Source organism: Dictyostelium purpureum (assembly GCF_000190715.1).
Source record: "Dictyostelium purpureum unplaced genomic scaffold DICPUscaffold_33, whole genome shotgun sequence".
NCBI lineage: Eukaryota > Evosea > Eumycetozoa > Dictyosteliales > Dictyosteliaceae > Dictyostelium > Dictyostelium purpureum.
The window spans coordinates 93,540-116,711 of record NW_003519370.1 but is presented as its reverse complement, the minus strand read 5'-3'; the positions used below and the strand labels follow the sequence as shown (position 1 = coordinate 116,711).

Below are 23,172 nucleotides of genomic sequence, written 5' to 3'. Positions count from 1 at the left end.
ACCATATGGGGATTATTAAAATAAAAATTTTAAATACATGTGTGTATTCACTTAAAAATTTTTAGAAAAAATTATCTCTTTTTTAAAAAAAAAAATTATTTATTTTTATAAATTTTAAAATTCGCAAATTGTTGCAAAATAACAGTTCAAACACACATCATAATTTTTCTCTTTTAATTTTTTTTTTTTAAACATTTTATTTTTATATTAATTCAAATTTTTTTTTTTTTTTTCATTCTTATATATTTTCAAAAGTATATATTTTCAATTTTATTTTAAAAAAAACACAAAAAATACAAATTTTTTTTTTAAAAATTTTTTTTTTGAAACTTTTTAATATTTTTCCCCAATCTTTTAAAAAAAAAATATTGGTTCCCCCAATTTTTTTATTTTAAATTTTATAAATAGATAAAGGTTTAAAAAGATTTAGTATTTAATTGGAAGAAAAATAAGATTACAATAGTTTTATTAATCTAAATTTAATAATATGGGGTTAATATATTTGGTGGTAAAATATACTTTTAATTTTTTTGGAGGGTGACATACAATATTTTTTATTTTGGTCAATCTTTTTTTTTTTTATAATTTATAAAAGAGGATAAAATTTACAAATGTTATCAAAACAGTTAAATCTCACTAGAAAAAAAAGGAATTGTATTTAATTTTACTTAATTAAAATAATAAAAGAGGTAAAGTTTAAAAATTAATTAAAACCCAATTTAAAATTTTTTTTTTATTTTTTATTATCAAATAAAATATATCTTCTTTTTATTTTTTTAATTTACTAACTATATTTATTTTCTTTATAATAATGGAAATAAAAGATAAAAACAATCTTTATGAAAGAAATAATGGAGATGTTGCTGTAATTGGTGCAGGTTTTAGAGTTCCAAGTGGAGATTTAAAAAAATCAATTTCAAATACAAATGAATTATGGAATGGGTTATCGAGAGGATTAAATGGTATCGTAGAGACATCTGAAAGATGGTCTGATAACTATGCTGCTACAGGTGATATCATTTGTAAATATGCTGGTCTTATTCCTCTTGATGAATGGAAATCTTTTGACCCTATTTTCTTTGGTATCCATCCAAGTGATGAAAATGTCAGTTCTATCGATCCTCAACAAAGAATGCTTTTAAAATGTACATGGGAAGCATTAGAAGATAGCGGAATAGATCCAATAGCATTAAGAGGTTCAAACACAAGTACTTTTATGGGATCTTCTACCATAGATTATAATTCTATAAACAAATCTCTATTTGAAACTCAAAATAATATTTTCGGATCCACATCTCATTCAGTCGCCAATAGAATATCATATTGTTTCGATTTTCGTGGAGAGTCACTTACTATCGATACTGCATGTAGTTCATCATTAAATGCGATTAACCTTGGTTACAAGTCAATTAAAGATGGTGTTTCAGATTTATCTATCGTAGGTGGTGTTAATTTCATTATTGGTATGTATTAAAAGTTTTTTAAATTATAATTTAAAAAGAAATTCTAACATATTTTTATTTATTTTGAAAGATCCTCATATTTCAAAATCATTTACCCAGTTAGGTATGTTAAGTCCAACTGGAAAGTGCCACTCATTCTCATCAGATGCTGATGGTTATGTTCGTTCAGAAAGTGTTGGTGTTGTAGTATTGAAAAGTTTAGAACAAGCAATAAAAGATGGTAATAACATTTATTGTGTTATCAAAGGCTCAAGTTCAAATGTAGATGGTAACTATGACAAAACAAACTTTTATTCACCATCAAAATCATCACAATATGAAAATATTAAATCTGCTATTCAATCTACCAATGGTCAAATCAATGCATCTGATATTGACTATGTTGAATGTCACGGTACTGGTACACCAAATGGAGATCCAATAGAACTAGAAGGTATTTCAAGAGTATTCAAAGATACAAACAAACAAGTTTTGATTGGCTCTATTAAATCAAATATTGGTCATGGTGAAGCATCATCAGGTGTAATAGCATTAATCAAATGTTGTGTCATGTTTAAAAACCAATCATTTGTTCAAAATATCAATTTTAAATCACCAAATCCTGATATCAATTTTGAAGAATGGCGTTTAAAAGTTGTAACTGAACCAACACCATTCAATAACAATAAAAATACTGTTATGGTTATAAATAATTTTGGGGTAACTGGTATGTATATACAATAAAATTTTTTAATTAACATTTATTAAAATTAATTTAATTAATTATTTTAAATAGGCTCAAATTGCTCTATTGTTTTATCAGAATATAGTATTAAAAAGAATCAAAACTCTAAAATAATAAATAAAAAGTATTTAATACCATTTTCATCCAATTCTTTGATTTCATTGGATAATTATAAACAAATAATAGTCAATCAATCAGACACATTTGATTTCAATCAATTTGCAAACAATCAAATTAAATTTAAATCAACATCACTTGTTCAAAGATCAGTTATTATTGCAAGTAACTGGAATGAATTTGTTGACAAAAAAAATGAAATATCATCAAATTCAAATACATTTTCCAATATTACAGTTAAAAATAAGAGCCCATTTACAGTTTTTGTACTCAGTGGCCAAGGATCGCAATATAATCGAATGGCATTGGAATTATATGAAAATGAAACAATTTTCAAGCAATGGACAGATAAATTCGATAATGAACTTTTCAAATACTATGGATACTCTGTTTTAGAAAAGCTAAGATCAATCGATGATAATGATATGATGTCGATACATGAGCCAATTCTTGCACAACCTGCAAATGTAATGATTCAAGTATCATTATTCGAACTATATAAACACTGGGGTATCAAAGCAGATTTAATCGTTGGTCATTCTCTTGGTGAAATATCAGCATCATATTGCTCTGGTATGATTGACTTTGAAACATTATGTTATTTAGTATACCACAGATCGGTAGCCCAAAATAGAACAACTGGTACTGGTAGAATGTTATCTGTTAATATAAGTGCTGAAGAATATATTTCAAATTATTCATCAAAATACCCAACAATTGAATTTGCCTGTTACAACTCGCCATCATCAATTGTAATCGCAGGTAAAGAACATTTGTTAAATGAAATTGCAACTGATTTAAAATCAAAAGATATATTTTGTGCAATGTTAGGGTCACTATCATCACTCCATACATCAAGCCAATTAGTTATTAAAGATGAAATATGTTCAATGAATATTAAATCAAATCAATCAACAACACCTGTATTTTCAACAGTCACAACCAACTTATTTAATCACGAAACAACACCATTCAATTCAGAATATGTATTTGAAAATGTTTTACAACCAGTAAGATTCACTCAAACCATTTCAAACATATACAAATACATTGAAGAAAACAACTATGGTAATGAAGTAACATTTATTGAAGTTGCACCACATCCAACACTATCATTCTATTTAAATCAAATGAAATCAAAACAATCACCATATTTCAATAATGGAGATAAAATAACTATTCATTCACCACTTCACAAAAAGAAAAATGACTATGACGAGTTTTTAAAAACAATTTCAACACTTTATGTAAACCACTCATTTAAAATTAATTTTAAATCACAAATTGATTACACCGATAGTAGTATCAGCAACCTTCCAATTAATAGTTTACCACTATATCAATGGGATGATAAAATGTATTTCAAAAATAATTCAACATATGAAAAGATTAAAAAAGAAGGACCTCCAATCCAACATCTTGGTAATACAAATGAACTACCATTTATATCGTATCAAACATTTATAAATACTAATAAACAACCATTCCAATGGCTAAAAGGACATCAAGTAAAAGGTAAATATTACTTCCCAGGATGTGGATATGTTATAAATTTATTAAACATTTATCCAAATCAAGATATTACAATCAATAATATCGAATTTAGAACACCATTAATCTTACAAGATGGAGTCGATCGATGTTTACAAACAACAATCAACACACTATCAAAGAATGAATACAATGTCAAATCTCATTTCAAAGATACAACAACAAATCAATGGGTATTATGCTCCACTGGTAACTTTAGTCTATTCAAACATGGTAATGAAATTAACAAAATTAATATTGATAGATTAAAAACCAAATGTAATTTCATCACCAAACTATCCAAATCTGATCTTTATGAATCAATTAAAATCAAAACTGGATTAACTTATAAAGGACTATTCCAAGGTGTCAAAGAATGCTATATTGGTGATAACTGTTCACTTTCAATTGTATCATTAAATGAAATTCAAAATCAAAATGAATTCAATCATTTAATTGAAAACGATTCAATGAAATCATTCTTTAATGCTGCAATACTAGATTCGTGCTTACATGGTATTATGTGTTACATTCAACATCAAAGTCTAACTATATTAGATAGAATCGAAGGATTAAAATACTATTCAACAAATATACCACCAAATAATCAACAATCTGAATTATATGTATATACTGAAATGAAGCCAAAAACTGGCTCATATTCATACTCTGGATCAGTCAAAATAATGCTAAATGATGGTACTTTATTAGTTGAGATTACAAATATTGTTTGTACATCACTTACACCTATCATCGACAACACACTAATTATTCCACCACCATCAAATGAAATCTATACTCCATATCAACAATCAAAAGACTCTATAATTAAAAAACCAGAATCATTCAAACATCTATACCAAATTGATGAACTAAGTGTCAAAGATCAAGATTATCAATTAATATCAAATGAACATTTATTATCACTCTTTTATACACATATCAATCAAAGATGTCCAGATATCAACAATGAAACATTATCAACAATCGATTACAACCAATTTAAACAATTATATTACAGAGAATCAATTAATGAAAACCTATTTATTTTTATTTTTGAAAATTTAAAAAATTATAACGAATTAGGAAATAAAAAACAAATAAACCTATTTAAACAACTTAATAAAAACGAAAAGCTATTTGAAAAAACCACCAAAATAATGGCAAAACAAATATTCCCATTAGAAAATGATGACGAATACACTGATACAGCTCAATCACTTTTTGATGGTGGGTTTTTAGAAGACTTTTATAAAACATCAAAAACTGTTCAACCAATAAACATTTTATTAAGTGAAATAATATTAGAAACTATCAAACCAATTTCCAACGAACCGATTGTATTCAGAATATTAGAATTTGGAGGAGGTGTAGGCTCATTATCAATTATCGTACTCGAAAAGATTAATAAACTATTAATCGAAAATCCATCATCAAACATTGACATTGAGTTTACATGGAGCGATGTTTCTGCATCATTTTTTACTGACATCAAAGAAAAGTTTTCAAATATCAAAGGAGTCAATATTATCTATCGTGTTCTAGATTTAGAAAAAGGGTTAATTGATCAAGAATTAAGACCATCATATTATGATATGGTTATAATGTCAAATGTATTACATGTTGTAAAACAACTTAAGTTCAGTTTAAATGAAATTCATAACATTTTAACACCAAACGGTCAATTAATTTATATTGAACCACCATACAAATCAATTATATATGACTCTATATTCGGTGTATTCTCTCAATGGTGGCCATCAACAGAAGATTTAGAAATTAGAAAAGATAGATGTTGTATGAAACAATCAAATTGGTACAAACTATTAAATGAATGTAATTATAAAGACACAATAATTTCTGGTAATGATAACCAAGTATTTTTAATTCAAACAAGAAAACCAACAATAAATGAAATAGTTTTATCAAATAGAGAACCTATAGAACAATTAACTTCATATAATAATATTATATTATTTGGAAACAGTGATAATTACAAAATCAACCAATTATTTAAATCAAATAAACAATTAAACACAAAAATACATCAAATGAACAGTTCCAAAGAGTTTAAACATTGGCTTCAACAATCAATCGATTCAATTAAACAATGTAAAACATTAATAATGTTTATGAAAACAATTGATACATTAGATGTAACCAACTTTAAAGAGATAACATTCGAATACATTCAAATTAATCAAAGCATACTCCAACATGAACTATCAGATTACTTTACACATGTTCTAATATCAGTAAACTCAACATCTGATAACTACTTATCATCATCAATCGTTGGTGCTGCAAGATATTTTGTAGAATTTCCACAATTAAATCTATTCACATTAAACTTTGATAATATTTCACTTCAAAATGAAAATATATTATCACTTATCGATATATTAATAAATCCAACATCAAATATTCAAAGAGAATTTACAATTACAAATAACACAGTTTATTATGAAAGATACAAAAAACAAAGCAAATTTAAACAAACATTTAAATCTGAATCATTTGAAACAAATAAAGACAACTTAATGATTCAACTTGATCCAAATTTAGAATATGTATTAAAAACTAAAAAACAACAATTAAAACCAAATGAAATCGAAATCGAAGTTAAAGGTACTGGTATCAACTATAAAGACTATTTAATGTATATTGGTCAAGTATCAAATTATATCGATATCAACTATGGTAAAGAAGAAGAGGTTGAAAATGGTGCAAACCAAGCCCCGAATATTTGTAATGACTTTAGTGGTATTATAACTCGTTGTGGAAGCAATATAAAGAAATTCAAAGTTGGAGATGAAGTATTTGGCTCAGCTTCAAAAACTAGTGGATCACATGTTGTTATAGATTACAGATATGTATATTATAAACCAAATAATATGAACCATGTACAAGCAGCATCTATTCCATCGATTTATGTTACAACATTACATAGTATATTTTATATTGGTAATTTACAATCAGATCAAACAATTTTAATTCACTCAGCATCAGGTGGTATAGGTCTATCAGCATTAGAACTATTAAAGTGTAAACAACACAAAGGTTATATATTTTTAACAGTCGGTTCAAAAGATAAAGAACAATACTTAATAGACAAATATGGCTCATTTATTACTGGTATTTATTCATCAAGAAATAAAAACTATTTTCATCAAATAAAAAACAAATTATTAGAACTAGAATGTGACAAAGATCATCAAGGTGTAGATTTAATATTAAATACATTATCATCGGAATATATGGATTCAAACTTCCAATGTTTAAACAGTTGTGGTAGAATTGTAGATCTTTCAATTACACATTTAACACCAAATGATTATATGACAAACAATCACTTTAAATACAACTATGGATATTATAATGTAGAGATGGTTTATTTATCAGAATCATTATTTAGAAACTATTTAAAAAAAATATTTAAAATGTTCAATTCAAACAAATTAGAACTAATTCCAATCATTGAGTATTCAAATAGTCAATTCAAAAATGCACTCGAATATATCAATGAAAGACAACACATCGGTAAAATTGTAGTTAACCATGATACTGATATGCTATCAAAGGTACTCAATGAGCAACAACAAAATAATTCAATTATTATGAAGAGTAGTTATGATATATCAAGATTAGATATTGGTAAAAACATATTAGTAACAGGTCAAACAGGTATTATATTAGAAATAATGAAATGGCTTGTTAAATATTCAAACAAATCAATCGATAATATTATAATTCTATCAAGATCACCATTAAAATGGGAATTAGAACTATTAATCAATCAAACTAAACATCAAAAAGATAATACAATCAAATTCCACTTTAATCAAATCGATATTGAAGATAGCAACGAAATTCAGAAACTATTAAACCAACTAGAGTCCAATTCAAACATTACAAATATCGATACAGTAATGCATTTTGCATTTGTAAACGATATTGGTGATGTTCAAGATGTCGATATGAATCGTTTAAATATTGCACATGGTGCAAAAACAATTGGTGCAATCAATTTACACAACGAATCAATTCAACGTTCATGGAAAATAAAACAATTTATAATGGCATCATCAGTTGTATCAATATTTGGCTCAGATCAACAATGTTGTTATGTAAGCGCCTGTAGTGTCGTTGACTCGTTATCTAAATTTAGACAGTCCACTGGATTACCATCACTATCAGTTAATTTAGGTGCAATATCATCAACTGGTTTTATTTCAAGAAATGATGCAATAGAAACAATGTTGCATAGTTCAGTATTAAAATTATTTTCACCTCAATTAATTTTAAGCTCATTAGATTTATTCATTCAAAATAGCAGCAAATATTCAAATTATTGTTTATCAGATTTCGATTTTGAAAACTTACAATCAAATAAATCAAACAATTACCATTTTAAACTTGATTATCAAATAAATATGATTAGAAAAAAAAACAAATCAATCAATTCAATAAGTGGTGATAATGATGAAAGCATGAAACAATCAATTATAAATAAGATTTCAGAACTATTATCAATAGATGAATCCAAAATAAATCTTGATCTCCAACTGACACAATATGGATCTGATAGTTTAATGCAAGTTCAACTAAAAAACTGGATCGATAATCAATTTGGACATAATTTAATTACCATTCAACAATTACAAAACAATAAAATTTCACAATCAATAGATATTATTACCAAAACATTCAAAAATAAAAATAATAACACAAAGAAAGAATCAATAGCAGACAAAGAAAATAAAAAATCGATTGAAGAATTTATTCAAGATGAAATTAAATTAGAAGATTCAATAGTATCAAAACCATATTCAATGGAATCTATATTAAATAATAATAATAAATCAATATTACTAACAGGTTCAAATGGATATCTTGGTGGATATTTATTAAATCATTTAGTTCAAATGCAAAGTTGTTCAAAAGTATATTGTTTAATTAGAAATAAATCAAATTCACCAAACCCAGTAAATGAAATTATAAATAATCTTAAACACCATCAACAATATGACAATCTAACTCAACAACAACTATCAAAGATTATTGCAATCACAGGTGATATTTCAAAATATAGATTTGGACTTTCAAATGAAACATATTCAATACTTTCAAACGAAGTAGATATCATAATAAACTCAGCAGCTGATCTAAATTTACAATCAAAATACCATGAATGTAAACCTGTAAATGTCAATGGTGTTAAAGAATTAATTAAATTCTCGATTTCAAACGAAACACAAAAACCAATTGTCCATTTTTCATCAATCTCAGTATTCTTTAACTATACATTACATGATCAAGAGTTTGACGAAGATAAAATATTACCAAGATTTGAAAGCACATCAATAGGATATGTACAAACAAAAGTAATCTCAGAACGTCTATTAACATATGCAGAAAAATCAAGAGGTATTCCATCATTAATAATTCGTTTACCAGATATCTGGTCAAATCCTGAAACTGGTATAGGTCATCCAAACGACTTTCTCCAACTATCAGTTCAAGCTTCTAGTGTTATTGGCTGTTATCCAAATATATATAAAGACTTGTTTACTACACCAATTACAGTTTTAGCTAGAAATATAATAAATATGATATTTAATGAGAAGAGTTGGGTAAATTCAAATTCAACCTCAAATTCAATTTATTCTTTAAATGGTGATTCAATTGAAATTAAAACAATATATAAAGTATTAGAGAAATACTATAATTGTGAAGAAATAGAATTTGAAAAATGGCAAGAGATAGTTTCACAATCAAATCATAAATCATGTATCAATTTTAATATACATCACAAACAAAACAAAAAAACTTTTGCTTCAGATATTTTCATTGAAAAAGGTTTCAAAATGTCAAATAAAACCAAACAATTATTAAAATCAATTAGTTCATATGATGAAAAAGAATGGGAAATTAATGATCAAACAATTATAAATAATATAACTTGTATTAATTATAGGGATCACAATTTAGGTTATTTTTAGAAAAAAAATCCCAAAACTAAAAGGATTTTTTGAAGTCAATTTCTCGGTCTCAAAACTAAAAAAAAATTAGTTTAAAAAAGTGTTAAAAATCAATAAAAAACTGTTAAATCACAATCAATGTATATATTATGTAAATGTGGGTTGGTTCCCCTATTATTTATAAATCTTTTATTTATCTTTTTTTATTATATAACAAAATGGTTTAAAATTTAAATGATTTGGAGGGAATTTAAAATTTGGGCCAAAATTAAATCTAACCATTGATTTCATATACATTGAGGCACTTGGATAATAGCTACTTTTGCCAATATTTGTAAAGGCAGGACCAGGAGAAACCCCATTTTTAAAGAATTGAATAAAACTATTTGGTATGATATCTCTTAGAGGTTGATCTTGAGGATAGGAGTATTCTTTACTTACTGTATCATAGATTTCTAATTGATCAATGAATGGAAAATCTCTTTCTAGTTGGGTTGTGGAAGAGGTTTCAGGTAAACTAATGTAAAATCCGATTACGTCACCTTTTCCATAAGGCTCTCCATATGGTTTTGAGCGGGCATTATGGATAATATCACCTTGAAGATTTCTATAAGCATAACTAAATTGATCATAACCTACATTTGCTTGGCAATCACCTTTTGGAGATGACCATCCTAATCTAGAGTTACCATCGGAGTTTAAAATTTCGATCTCAAAAAACCAGTTACCACAAACACAAGGAAATGATGATCTTGCCATACGATAACCTTCATCATTACTGACGGTCAAAAAATAATTATCGATTAATTTAATTTGTGGTGCAGAGTTTTCTTTTGCTATACAAAGTATATCATATTCTATAGTAGGTACGAAATTGTTTACATTGGATGGAATTAATAATAATCTTGAGACTTCTTTATCTCTTTTTTCTTCTTCGTTTGATTTCTTTTTCTTTCTCTTTTTATGCAACGGTGCTAAAACTACATCTTTATACATTGAGTTATCTTTTAATAATAATTGATCTGTACCTAATGCCCACATATTCTTTTTTGTATAATTTATAAAACCTGATTTAAAAATTCTACCTGTAGTTAATGCTGGTAATAATGGTTTAAACCATTGTGATTTTTCTATTATTTTTTAAAAAATAGAAATGATATTAGTTGATTTATAAAATTTTATTATTATTGGCTTTTTTTTTTTTTACTTACTCTTTTTATCGCTACACAAAAGATTCCAATTTTTTTCGATAAATGGTATAATTTCTTCATCCAAATGAAAATAAATTCCTTTTTTTAAAACTGAGGTTAAATTGTTTTTAATGTTGTTGAAATTAACTTCATCCATATTGCTTTCATCTGATATATTTGTTTTAATACAAGAAAAAGTCGATGGGGCGTTTGGTGATTTTCTTTCCCATTTATCTAATTGATCAATACGATTCTGTTGAAGATTAAATAGTGTAATCTCTAAAATATCACCCCAATTCTTTGAAAATCTCTCGAATGTTTCATTACCATCTGTGCATACTGAACATGAAAACCTATATACCCAATCACCATATAAATGTGTACCCTGTAATAATTTGATACAATTAACATGAAACATTTGCTTACATAAATCACATCTTATCATAATCCTTTCTTTATTTTTACCACAATAACAATAAATATTTTCTTTATTATTTAAATGATCAATATCCCAATTTAATGATGAAATCTATTAAAAAAAAATTTATAAATTAGTATTAAAAGATTAAAATTTTTTTTTTTTTTTAAACACTTACTTTATAAGGAAATTCTAATTGATTTAATTTAATTTCCTGGTTAACTGTTTTTATTGCTGTTGTTGTTGAGGTAGATGTTGAAGTTGTTGTTGTTGCTATTGTTGTTGTTGCTGTTGTTATTTTTGGGGTTGCTAATGTCGGTGAAATTGAAGTTGGTATTTTTGAACTTTCAGTTGGAGTTGGTGATAGCATATCAGAACTTATCGGTGATAGTATTATATTTGAATTATTATTATTATTATTATTATTATTGCTACTACTGGTTTGTTTTTTACTATCACGATGATTCTTATTAATACTATTGCTGCTACTTTTACTAACACTACCATTAATATTTTTTTTGTTACTCTGTTTTTTTGCTTCAAATGATTCAACTATATCATCTAATTCTGCATCATCTAGATCACTTAGTTTTCTTTTTATATTATCATCAGAGTTTATGTAATCATAAAAACTATTTTTGGAAGATTTCTTTTCTTTGCTATTACTATTATAGTTGTGGTTGTGGTTGTGGTTGTAGTGGGGTTTATCATTATCATGACGATGGTGACTACTATTATTGTTGTTGTTGATGTTCAAACTATTATTATATTTTTGATTAATATCACCATATGTAGCAGTACTATTATTTATATTATTATTTTGGCTATATGTATTATTACTTGTTGTTACTGATAATAATTTAGTTTGGTTTTTACTTGTTGCTTGTTGAAATATTTTATCGATTTGTGAACTTATAGAAGAGGATGATGACAATGATTTTCCATTATTGTGGCTATTGTTTGGTGGTATTAAGTGATGTTGAATATTTTCATGTTCTTGTCTATAATATTGTTGCTGAGTTGGTGCATCATTAATAATAGGTTGTAAACTATGATGGTGCTGGTGCATTATATTATGATTATCATTTTTATTATCTTCATTATGCAAATCCATTATTATTATTGTTTATTTATTGTTTTTTATTGTTATCTTTATATTTTAATATTTATTAAATGTCTATAAAATTAAAAGAAAAAGAACAAGTTTTTTTTTATGTGTATATATTATATTATTTGACTATTTACAACATTGATTTCATATCCGATTTTAAATTTTGAGGGAGAATAAATTGTATATTTAAAATATATAGATTCGCTTCATGAAAAAATAAAAATAAAAATGAAAAATAAAAATATTTTTAAAAAATTAAAAAAAAAAAAAAATAAATTAAAATTTCAAAAAAAAAAAAAAAAAAAAAAAAAAAAAAAAATATTAATAACTTGAATGAATTAATATTCTTTATTTAGATTTAATTATATAAAAAAAAAAATATTCAAATATTCAAAAATATAATAGTTTTGAAAAATGGTATTAAAACTTTATATTGAAAATTTATATAAAAAAATATTATATATTATAATATATATTTTTTTTTTTTGAAAAAATATTGTAAAAAAAAATTGGTGTGGTTTTATTTTTGAAAGTGATTGGTTTAATGTTGGCTAAAGAAATTGAATGGGTTAAAAGTAATATGTAAAATAAATATATTTTCTTTATTTTATAGAAAGAACCTTTAATATTTTAAAATATTATTTAAATTAAGTTTTTTTTTTTAGTTTTGCAAGAAAACCTTTTGAGGATTTTTTTTTTATTCATTTCGTGAAACCTGAAAACAAAAAAATATCCAAAATTTACATGAATTTAACATTTTAATTATAATATATTCTTATTAATATTATAAAAAAATTGTCAAATTTTTTTTATTTTATTTTATATATGAAAATGAAAGAAAATATTTTCGTAAGCAGTGCACAAACTGAAACATTAATTTAATATGAGTTTATTTTTTTTTTTTATATGAAAAAAAAATATATAAAATCAATAAGAAAACTTAAAACCTTGATACTAAATTATTAATGAGTGTGCTTTATAATGAAAATATATTAAAAAAAAAATGAGTTTTTAAAAATAGAAAATTTTATAAAATTTTTATTTTAAAAATTAAATTCATAAATTTGTGTGTGATGTGCATGCTGCTATTAAAAAAAAAAAAATATGAAAAAAAAAAAAAAATCAAAAATATAATATAAAATTTTTTGAAGGTGCTAATTTCAAAACTGAGGTTTAAATACTAATAAAAAAATTATTTATTTTATTTATTTGTTATTTGAAATGTTTATATTGGAATTATTTATTGAAGTTAATTATTTGTTTTTTTTTTTTTTTTTATGGCTCTAATAAAATTTTACCTTTTGAACCTCTGCTTTCTAAAAGATCATGTGCCTCTTTAGCATTTTCTAATTTAATAATAGTTGGGTCTGAAATTTTTAATTTACCACTTGATGCCCATTCAAAGATTTCGTTCATACGATATTCGATTGAACCTGGTTTAGCGATATAATGAGCTAAAGTTGGACGAGTTAAAAATAAGGAACCATTGGTGGAGAGTAATAATGGATCGATTGGTGGAACTGGGCCAGAGGCATTACCGACTAAACAAAGCATACCTAATGGTTTTAAAGAGAGTAATGATTGATTCCAAGTGGATTGACCAACACCATCGTAAACTACATCAACACCGACGCCACCATTAGCTTGTTTAACTAATTTTGAAAGCTCTTGTAAGTTGGTACCTTGAGCATAGTTGATAACGACATCAGCACCTAAATCTTTGCAAATCTTTTCTTTCTCCTCGGTTGAAACAGTGGTAATAACTTTAGCACCAATGATTTTTGCCATTTGAATTAAAATTTGACCTAAACCACCAGCACCAGCTTGAATTAAACATGTGTGGCTATCATCTAATTTGAATGTAGATCTAACTAAATAATGAGCAGTCATGCCTTGAAGTGGAACTGCAGCACCAGTTTTAAAATCAACAGTATCTGGTAATTTAACAACTGCTGCTTCTGGTACAATGGTATATTCTGCGTATGAATCAGCACTGAAATAACAAACTCTATCACCTACTTTAAATTTTGATCCTGCTTTTTCACCAACTTGCTCTACAACACCACTACCTTCACGTCCAATAATGAATGGGAGTTGAACTTTATATAACCCTGATCTGTGATAGGTATCAATAAAATTAACACCACTAAAATGGTTCTTAATTAAAACATCGGTTTCCTTGGTAATCAATGGTTTTGCAATACTTTCATAAACTAATTTATCGCTACCACCTGTTGCTAAAATTCTTACTGCTTTCATCATTTTATTATTATTATTATATTTAATTAAATAAAAATTAATGATATTAAAAAAAAATATAAAAATAAAAAATTTTAAAAATAAAAAAAAAATAAAAAAAAAATAAAAATTTTTTATTCCAAAAAAAATAAATTAATTGAATGTTTCTGTTTTTTAAAAGGAATTATTTGAAAAAGTTTTATTTGTTCTGCTTTCTCTTTGCATTCATCTTTTTGCTTAGAAACAAATGCTGATGAGTCCTCTGTACCTTGGTACGAGAACTTGGTGAAACTTCTGATCTACCAACAGAATTATCTTGTAAAGATTGTTTAATTAATTTATCTTCGAATTGTAAAATCTGATTTAAAATTGTGATTTTTGGATTGGAGACCTTCTTGTGCGATTTCTAATTGTATAACTTTTTATAAAATCATCTTGTTGTTATAAATTATTTCTTCTGAGTAAAAAAAAAAAATTAATTTTCATTTTTTATTATAACAATAATTTAATCAACAGTGGGTTCAAAAATATTTCATTTTAAAAAATCACACTTCTAAAGTGAAATTTCAAAAACTTAATTCTGCAGTATGTATAACCCCATTAACATTTATCAATAACCACTCGTTATTACAAAATAATTTTTATAAAATTTTTCTTATCTTTTTTTTTTATTTTTCAAAAATTTTTTTAAATTTTGTTAAAATATTAATTTAAAATTTTTTTTTTTATTTATTTTTTTATATTAACGATGGATGGGCTTCTTGTCATGATAATTTCTTTCCCTGAAAAATTTCCCATAAATGAAGAGTTAAAAACCAGTAGTAATATTAGTGATAGGTAAGTACAATACAATAAATATAAATATAATATAGTATATTAGTGTTAAAAGCATATTAATTGGTGTTTTCTCTTAAATTATTATTATAGATTATTATATAAAGTTTGGAATAATATAGTTTTAAGAAAAGAAATTCAGAAACATATTTTAAAGTTTATTGAACATAGGGTTGTAGATCTTGATGAATCACCTTATGACCAATTTAAAGATAAATCATATATAACAACACTTGAGTGGCGTGATCCACTACCAAAAATAAATGAGTTTCCACCATTTTTGACAACTTTATATTTGGGCCCTTTTAATGAAAGGCTAACTCCTAAATCTTTACCAAATACAATTACTACACTCACATTCCTTAATGATTTTGAGCTGAATTTTAACCAAATAATTCTACCAGGCTCATTACCAAATAATCTCACAACACTCACACTCTCTCGTTATTTTAACCAGGTAGTTCCACTGGGCACATTACCAAATAGTATCACAACACTCACATTCGGTCGTAGTTTTAACCAAGTAATTACACCCGGCACATTACCAAATAATCTCACAACACTCACATTCGGTGAGTGTTTTAACCAAGTAGTTCCACCCAGCATATTACCAAATAGTCTCACAACACTCACATTCGGTTATTTTTTTAACCAAGTAGTTCTACCCGGAACTTTACCAAATAGTCTCACAACACTCACATTCGGCAATGAGTTTAACCAAGTAGTTCTACCCGACACATTACCAAATAGGCTCACAACACTCACATTCGGTAATGAGTTTGACCAAGTAGTTCTACTCGGTACATTACCAAATAGTCTCACAAAACTCACATTCGGTGATAGTTTTAACCGAGTGGTTCTACCCGACACATTACCAAATAGTCTCACATCACTCACATTGAGTAGTTGTTTTAACCAAGTAGTTCTACCCGGAACTTTACCAAATCGTCTCACAACACTCACATTCGGTCGTTGTTTTAAACATGCAGTTACACCTGGCACATTACCAAATAGTCTCACAACCCTCACACTCACTAATTTTTTTAACCAGATAGTTCTACCCGGTACATTACCAAATAGTCTCACAACACTCACATTCCGTAATGAGTTTGACCAAGTAGTTCCACCCGGCACATTACCAAATAGTCTCACAACACTCACATTCGGTAATAAGTTTGACCAAGTAGTTCTACCTGGCTCATTACCAAATAGTCTCACAACACTCACATTCGGATATGGTTTTAACCAGATAGTTCTACCCGGCTCATTACCAAATAGTCTCATAACACTCACATTCGGTGATAAGTTTAACCAGATAGTTCTACCCGGCTCATTACCAAATAGTCTCACAAAACTCACATTCGGTGATGGTTTTAACCAAGAAGTTCTACCCGACACATTACCAAATAGTCTCACAACACTCATATTCGGTGGTTTTTTTGACCAAGCAGTTCTACCTGGCTCATTACCAAATAGTCTCACAACACTCACATTCGGTGATGAGTTTAACCAAGTAGTTCTACCCGGCACATTACCAAATAGTCTCACAACACTCACATTCGGTCGTAGTTTTAACCAAGTAGTTCTACCCGACTCATTACCAAATAGTCTCACAACACTCACATTCGGTCGTAGTTTTAACCGAGTGGTTCTACCCGGCTCATTACCAAATAGTCTCAAAACACTCACATTCGGTGATTTATTTAACCAAGTAGTTCCACCCGGCTCATTACCAAATACTCTTACAACACTCACATTCGGTCGTAGTTTTAACCGAGTGGTTCTACCCGGCACATTACCAAATAGTCTCACAACACTCACATTCGGTCGTAGTTTTAACCAAGAAGTTCTACCTGGTACATTACCAAATAGTCTCACAACACTCACACTCAGGCGTTATTTTAAGCAAGAATTTCTACCCCCCTCATTACCAGATAGACTCATAACACTCACATTGGGTCCTACAAAGTTTTACATAGGGATTACAATTTAGGTTAAATTTAGAAAAAAAGTTTTTTTTTTAAGTGGGTCAAAATTATAAAATAATAAAAATAAACAACATTAATAAATTTATAACAACTAAATATAATCTATAGGTGATGGAATAAAAGTCCTATTACAAGAAGGAATTCAACTGAAGCATAAACCAAAAACTTCAACATCCCCTCAAACAGAGAGAATGGTCAGCTTGTTGAAAAATGAAACTGCAAAAAAAATAATTGAATATGAAGGAAAAAAATATGAAATGTCAAATAAGGGATCATTATGGGTCCAACGAAAGTGAAGTATAGGGAAATTTCAAAGTATTCAAAAGAAGGTTTAGATCAAAGAAACGAAACAATTATATTTTGGAAAGAAAAAAGTATTATATACAGTTCCCGGAATAAATATGTAGACCCAATTGAATGAAATTCATCTTTACATACCCGAACTAGGTCTTGTGATGGGTCATGAAACATCTTTTTTGACACCCATTTTTTAACAATTGACCAAAGATTTTCAATTATACTAAAATCTGGATTGTAAGGTGGTAATGGATCAACTTTAAAATTATTCTCTTCTAAATATTGTTTCACTATCTTTGCAGTGGAGCTACAGTTTCATGACAAATGATTGGCTCCCTTTCAGGAACTTTTTTTTTATCCCCATAGTATTCTAAAGTTAATTGTGTATCGTTTTGTATAATTTCAAGATTGAGTTTAGAAACTAATCCTGGGCCATCATAAACAATATTTCCCAAAAACATTACATTAACCCCACCCTTTCTAACACTTATCTTGATATGAGACTATAGTAAAATATTAGTGCCATAGGCCCAATAATAACTTATTATCAAATTGTTGGAACTTTGATTCATCCCCAGTCCAACTAATATGTGCAACTACAAATAAAAATCTTTTTCTTCTATTATCTTAATTTTCTTTTTGTTTTATGTTTTTTTAAATCATTCTTACTTGTATGATATTATTCCATTTTATTAATTCCAAATTATACTTTCTTTTATGTTACAAAAATAGCAGATTTTGATTTGTTTGCTTTCAAGCCAATATCTGCGAATGCAGTAAGAGTTTCTGGTCAGAGTATGACATAAAACTTCACTGCTAAAATCAGATTAACACTATAATCGTTTCAAACTATCAAAATATAGAAAACAACATTTGACGTTGAATACCACCAAGGGGGAAAATGATAACAACTTGACTAGTTTCAACACCCCAAAGGATAAAATGTTTTTCATAAGAGGTAGATAATAAGTGTTTACCTTTTGGGGAGAATGAAAGGTTGTGGACTTGGAATTCATGATTTTTGAGGGTTTTCCAGAGATGAATAATTGGACACTATAGCGTAAAGTTCGATATAACCTCAAATGATATTTTATAAAAAACTCAACTTCCATCATTGAAATGTGATGCTCAATGACAGAATTTAGAGTTTCTACTAGATTTATGGATATTATTTTAAATATATTTAAATTATATATTTTTTTTAATATTTTTAGGTTAAATTCAAGATTAAATAATAAAATATTGAAACACAGAAAAAATTTATTTATATTAAAAACCAATGTAAAAATGATCTTGATCTCTATTTTAACTTTTATTAAATTGTTTTATATGGATTGTGTCAAACAACTAACCATTTTGGGTTGGTGGTAGACCAAACTTTTTTCGTTGTCTTAAAATATGGGCATCTTTTAATATATTATTTATATCTGAATATTGGGTATTATTTACATCTATAGTATTTGATGGTGATGCTTTACTTTCACCATAACTATCTATATTATTGGTGCTGTTATTGTTGAATTGGTTGCTGTTATGTTCAAAACCATTATTGTTATTAGTGGTACGAGTTGAAATTGTAAACTTATATTTAGGGTCATCCAAAGATCTTAAATGATGATTTGTATGAGTGATACCTAAACTAAGGTTGTGATGAGGATGAAATTGGTTGTGATGTTGCTGGATATTTTGCTGATATCTTAAATTTTCTAAATTTTCTCTATAATGATCTTGATGAGTTTCATTATTATTTCGATGATGATGGTGATTGTGTTGATGTTGAAAACTATGCGGTTTAGTTTTATTTTCTTGTTCCAAATGTAAATTTTGCTGTAATTGTTGATTTAATTGCTGTAGCTGCGGTGGTGATTGAATATGATATTTTTGTTCCTCTGCTTTTTGAATTTGTTGTTGCTGTTGCTGTTGTTGTTGCTGTTGCTGTTGCTGTTGCTGTTGCTGTTGCTGTTGCTGTTGCTGTTGCTGAACTAATATAAAATGTTGTTGCTGTTGTAATTGTTGATACTGTTGTTGTTGATATAATTGGTGTTGTAAATTTTGTGACTGGTGAAGTGGTAATTGTTGATGTTGGCTTTGAACAGATATATTTGAATGATTGTGATTAAGATCAAATCCATTACTATTCGGTGGTATTGTATATTGTGTGTTGGGACTATATAATTAAAATGATTTTAAATTAGTTAGAATTGCTATAACTATCTCTGTATGTAAATAGAGTGTAATTACCTATTTAATTCCAATTTCCTTATTTTATTTTTAATATCATCGGTTTCCTCCTCTTCATCTTGATTCGAAAAATATTCATCTTCGTTCTCGTTAAAAAAATCATCACCTCTTTTTCTTTTTGTTAGAAACATTATCTCTACCTAACCTTCTTTATCACTATCTATAGCTATCTATCTATCTATCTATCTATCAATCAAACTATATGAATAATGTCTATTATTACTATTGTATATCTCTTGAACCCCCGACGAATTATTTTAAAATTATAACATTAATATATAAAAAATAAAAAATAAAAAATAAAAAATAAAAAAATATTATTTAGTTTGGTGTATATATACAAATACAATATAAAATTAATAATAAAACTTTTGAAATTACATGAAATGTTTTTTTTTTTTAATTTAAATTTTAAAAATGAAAAAAAATAAAAAAATAAAATTTTAAATGAAAAAAAATAAAATTTAAAAAAAAATAAAAAAATAATAAATAATTGTTTTTTTATATATCTTTTTTTTCTTTTTTATTTTTTTTATTTCACCAATATTTATTTTTAAAATTGATGGTATTTGAAATTAGAAAAAAAAAAAAAAAAAATATTTTAAAGTTTTATTTTTTTATGATTGGTATTATTTAACAATTTGAAATGAAAAAATAATTTTTAAATAATTATTTTATTCTATATTTATCCTAAATTAACCAATGAATTATTCACTATTTATTTATTTAAAAATAAAATAATAACTAATTCATTAATTAATAAATTTTAAAAAATATTTGGATTGTGTGGTGTGATTGTGTTTTAGAGGGTGTGTGAGTGGTTTTAAATATGTATTTTTTTAACACACACACATATATATTTAATTATTTGAATCTAAAACAGTCCAACCTCTTGAAACTTCTTCTTGTTCAAATTCATTTTTAATTTGGATTAGGAAAGCAGCTAAAACAGATCTTGTTGAATTATCATCAAACAATGATAAAGAGATGAGTTGTGGGGCAATAATAGTTTTTACTATATGGTACATGTATAAAATACTATCTCTATAATTTGAAACACCAATTTCCAATGGTGGATTTGTGCTAGCACTAATAATACGATATTGGTACTCTTCTGAAACTGAAATTGCTTTTAACAATGAAGTTAAAACACCAAATTGAACAGTAAAAATTGCATCTTGTGTGATTGTAGTCCAGGTGATACTGTCTTCGGTTGGAATTGGTGGAGATCTCCATGTCATGGTTTCGTATGGTGGTGTACTTGCAGTTGGTGGTGGTAAAAGTTTTGGGAATAATTTAAAGTTTTCACTTCTTTGATGTGATAAAAATGCCAAACTCTTTGATAATTTCTTTCTTGGTAAAGTGGATGACCATCTATAATGAACTTTTTGTGGTGGAGATAATGGTTCTTGTTGCTGTTGTAATTGTTGTTGAGATGAGGCTTGATCTTGTTGCTCTGGTTGTTGGGATGAATTTTTTTGATCTTGTGGTTGTTCTTGCTTTTGTTGAACTTCCAATTGCTTTTGTAATTGCTCTTGTTGAGCTTGTTGTTGTTGATAAGTTGGTAAATGTTCTTCTGAATTATTTGGTGAATAGGTTGGTGACGATGATGACGATGATGCATTATTATTATTGATAAAATCGACAAGATCTGAAGGAATAATAGAGTTGACAAGATCCTTATTTTCTTTATAGTGTTCATTTAATGTTCTAGTGAATGATTCTTTACCAGCGGCTAAGAAAGGATGAGCAAGTGCTTCTTTAAGGGTAAGTCTTTTCTTTGGGTCCAATTGTAATAATGAGGTGATGAAAGAGATGGCTTGATCAGAATTTTCGATATTATATTTAGAGATTTCATTTGGAATTCTATCTAAACCACGCTGGAATTCGCCACTGTCAATCATTTTAGCTAAATTTACTAATGCTGCTAAAACTGTGGTTTGATTAAGATTTGGGAAGATTACATTAATTAAATCGTCACCGGTTACCAACCTAAAAGTCATGGCACCGATGGCCCAGATATCAACCAAAAGTGGATTGTAACCTTCGTTGCTCTCTGGTGATAGTTTACCTGTACCTGGTTCTAAATAGGGTGACAATATTATATGAATAATCTCTGGTGCCATATATAAAGGTGAACCTGCCAATGTCGAATGTAACTCATTCTCCTCTCTATTGATGGATGAATACCCATAATCTGTAACTTTTAAAATTGGTAATTCGTTTGGATCATATCTATAATGATTTGAATTTGAATCTGACTTTATAACATAACTATCCTCATTATTATCAACTAATTGTGGTGGTGGTGGATTACGATTTCTTAACATTAAAATATTGGCTGGTTTAATATCACGATGTGAACATTTTCTTGAATTCATATACTCTATAGCATTTACAATTTGATATAAACAATGACTAACAACCGATATTGGCATGCCTCTTTCAAAACTATACATAAAATCTTCTAAAGTACCACCATCTACATATTCTAATACAAAAATTGCTGTTGTTTTATGAATCTATGATTTTTTTTTTTTTATTTTTCGTTTATAAATATTAATATCAAAATATAATACAATGTAATGAATCATTTAATAGTATATACATACAAAACATTCTATTAATTTTATAATATTTATATGGGATCTTTGATTTTCTGGGTTTAATATTAATAATGCTCTAATTTCACCTTGAATTTGTCTAAAGAAAGGTAATAATAATAAACAGTGTATTAGTATATTTGAATGTCCCCACCCAGGCCATTATCTAATCTGTTTATACATACTCTTGTGAAATTTTACTTTTATTCATATCAACCAATTTAATTGCTACAATCTGTCCAGTTTCTTTCTCTGATGCTTTGTATACCACACCACTTACACCTCTGCCCAACTCCAATATATTATTGTATTTATTTGGCCAAAATAAAACTCTCATCTTTTATTATTACTATTTTATTATTACTATATTATTATTTTTTTGATTTTATACATATAAAAATATATTTTTTGATTATTGTTATTGTTGATGGTGATAG

At 26.8% G+C, this 23,172-nt stretch overlaps 6 protein-coding genes across 6 annotated transcripts; 2 read left to right on the top strand and 4 right to left on the bottom strand.

Annotated features, from left to right (window-relative positions):
• Nucleotides 1-811: 811 nt before the first annotated feature.
• Nucleotides 812-9,836, top strand: DICPUDRAFT_148728 (uncharacterized protein; the record flags this gene model as incomplete). The annotated part of the gene is made up of 3 exons (XM_003284845.1): nt 812-1,463; nt 1,534-2,169; nt 2,239-9,836. The coding sequence occupies 3 exons, from the start codon at nt 812-814 to the stop codon at nt 9,834-9,836; spliced, it is 8,886 nt and encodes a 2,961-aa protein (XP_003284893.1).
• A 123-nt stretch (nt 9,837-9,959) lies between these two features.
• Nucleotides 9,960-12,537, bottom strand: DICPUDRAFT_96863 (uncharacterized protein; the record flags this gene model as incomplete). The annotated part of the gene is made up of 3 exons (XM_003284833.1): nt 9,960-10,945; nt 11,027-11,534; nt 11,602-12,537. The coding sequence occupies 3 exons, from the start codon at nt 12,535-12,537 to the stop codon at nt 10,005-10,007; spliced, it is 2,385 nt and encodes a 794-aa protein (XP_003284881.1). The 3' UTR covers nt 9,960-10,004.
• A 1,053-nt stretch (nt 12,538-13,590) lies between these two features.
• Nucleotides 13,591-14,796, bottom strand: DICPUDRAFT_96862 (uncharacterized protein; the record flags this gene model as incomplete). Its single annotated transcript, XM_003284832.1, has 2 exons — nt 13,591-13,619; nt 13,833-14,796. The coding sequence occupies 2 exons, from the start codon at nt 14,794-14,796 to the stop codon at nt 13,591-13,593; spliced, it is 993 nt and encodes a 330-aa protein (XP_003284880.1).
• A 1,213-nt stretch (nt 14,797-16,009) lies between these two features.
• Nucleotides 16,010-17,599, top strand: DICPUDRAFT_28404 (uncharacterized protein; the record flags this gene model as incomplete). The annotated part of the gene is made up of 1 exon (XM_003284844.1): nt 16,010-17,599. A coding segment is annotated over one exon (1,590 nt), but the record flags the coding sequence as incomplete, so codon positions are not given.
• Nucleotides 17,600-19,238: 1,639 nt separating this feature from the next.
• Nucleotides 19,239-20,263, bottom strand: DICPUDRAFT_86469 (uncharacterized protein; the record flags this gene model as incomplete). Its single annotated transcript, XM_003284831.1, has 3 exons — nt 19,239-19,525; nt 19,676-20,058; nt 20,133-20,263. 3 exons carry the CDS (start codon nt 20,261-20,263, stop codon nt 19,239-19,241), a joined length of 801 nt encoding a protein of 266 aa, XP_003284879.1.
• A 403-nt stretch (nt 20,264-20,666) lies between these two features.
• DICPUDRAFT_96861 (uncharacterized protein) lies at nt 20,667-23,072 on the bottom strand (the record flags this gene model as incomplete). Its single annotated transcript, XM_003284830.1, has 3 exons — nt 20,667-22,654; nt 22,745-22,835; nt 22,921-23,072. 3 exons carry the CDS (start codon nt 23,070-23,072, stop codon nt 20,993-20,995), a joined length of 1,905 nt encoding a protein of 634 aa, XP_003284878.1. The 3' UTR covers nt 20,667-20,992.
• Between the last annotated feature and the right edge of the window lie 100 nt (nt 23,073-23,172).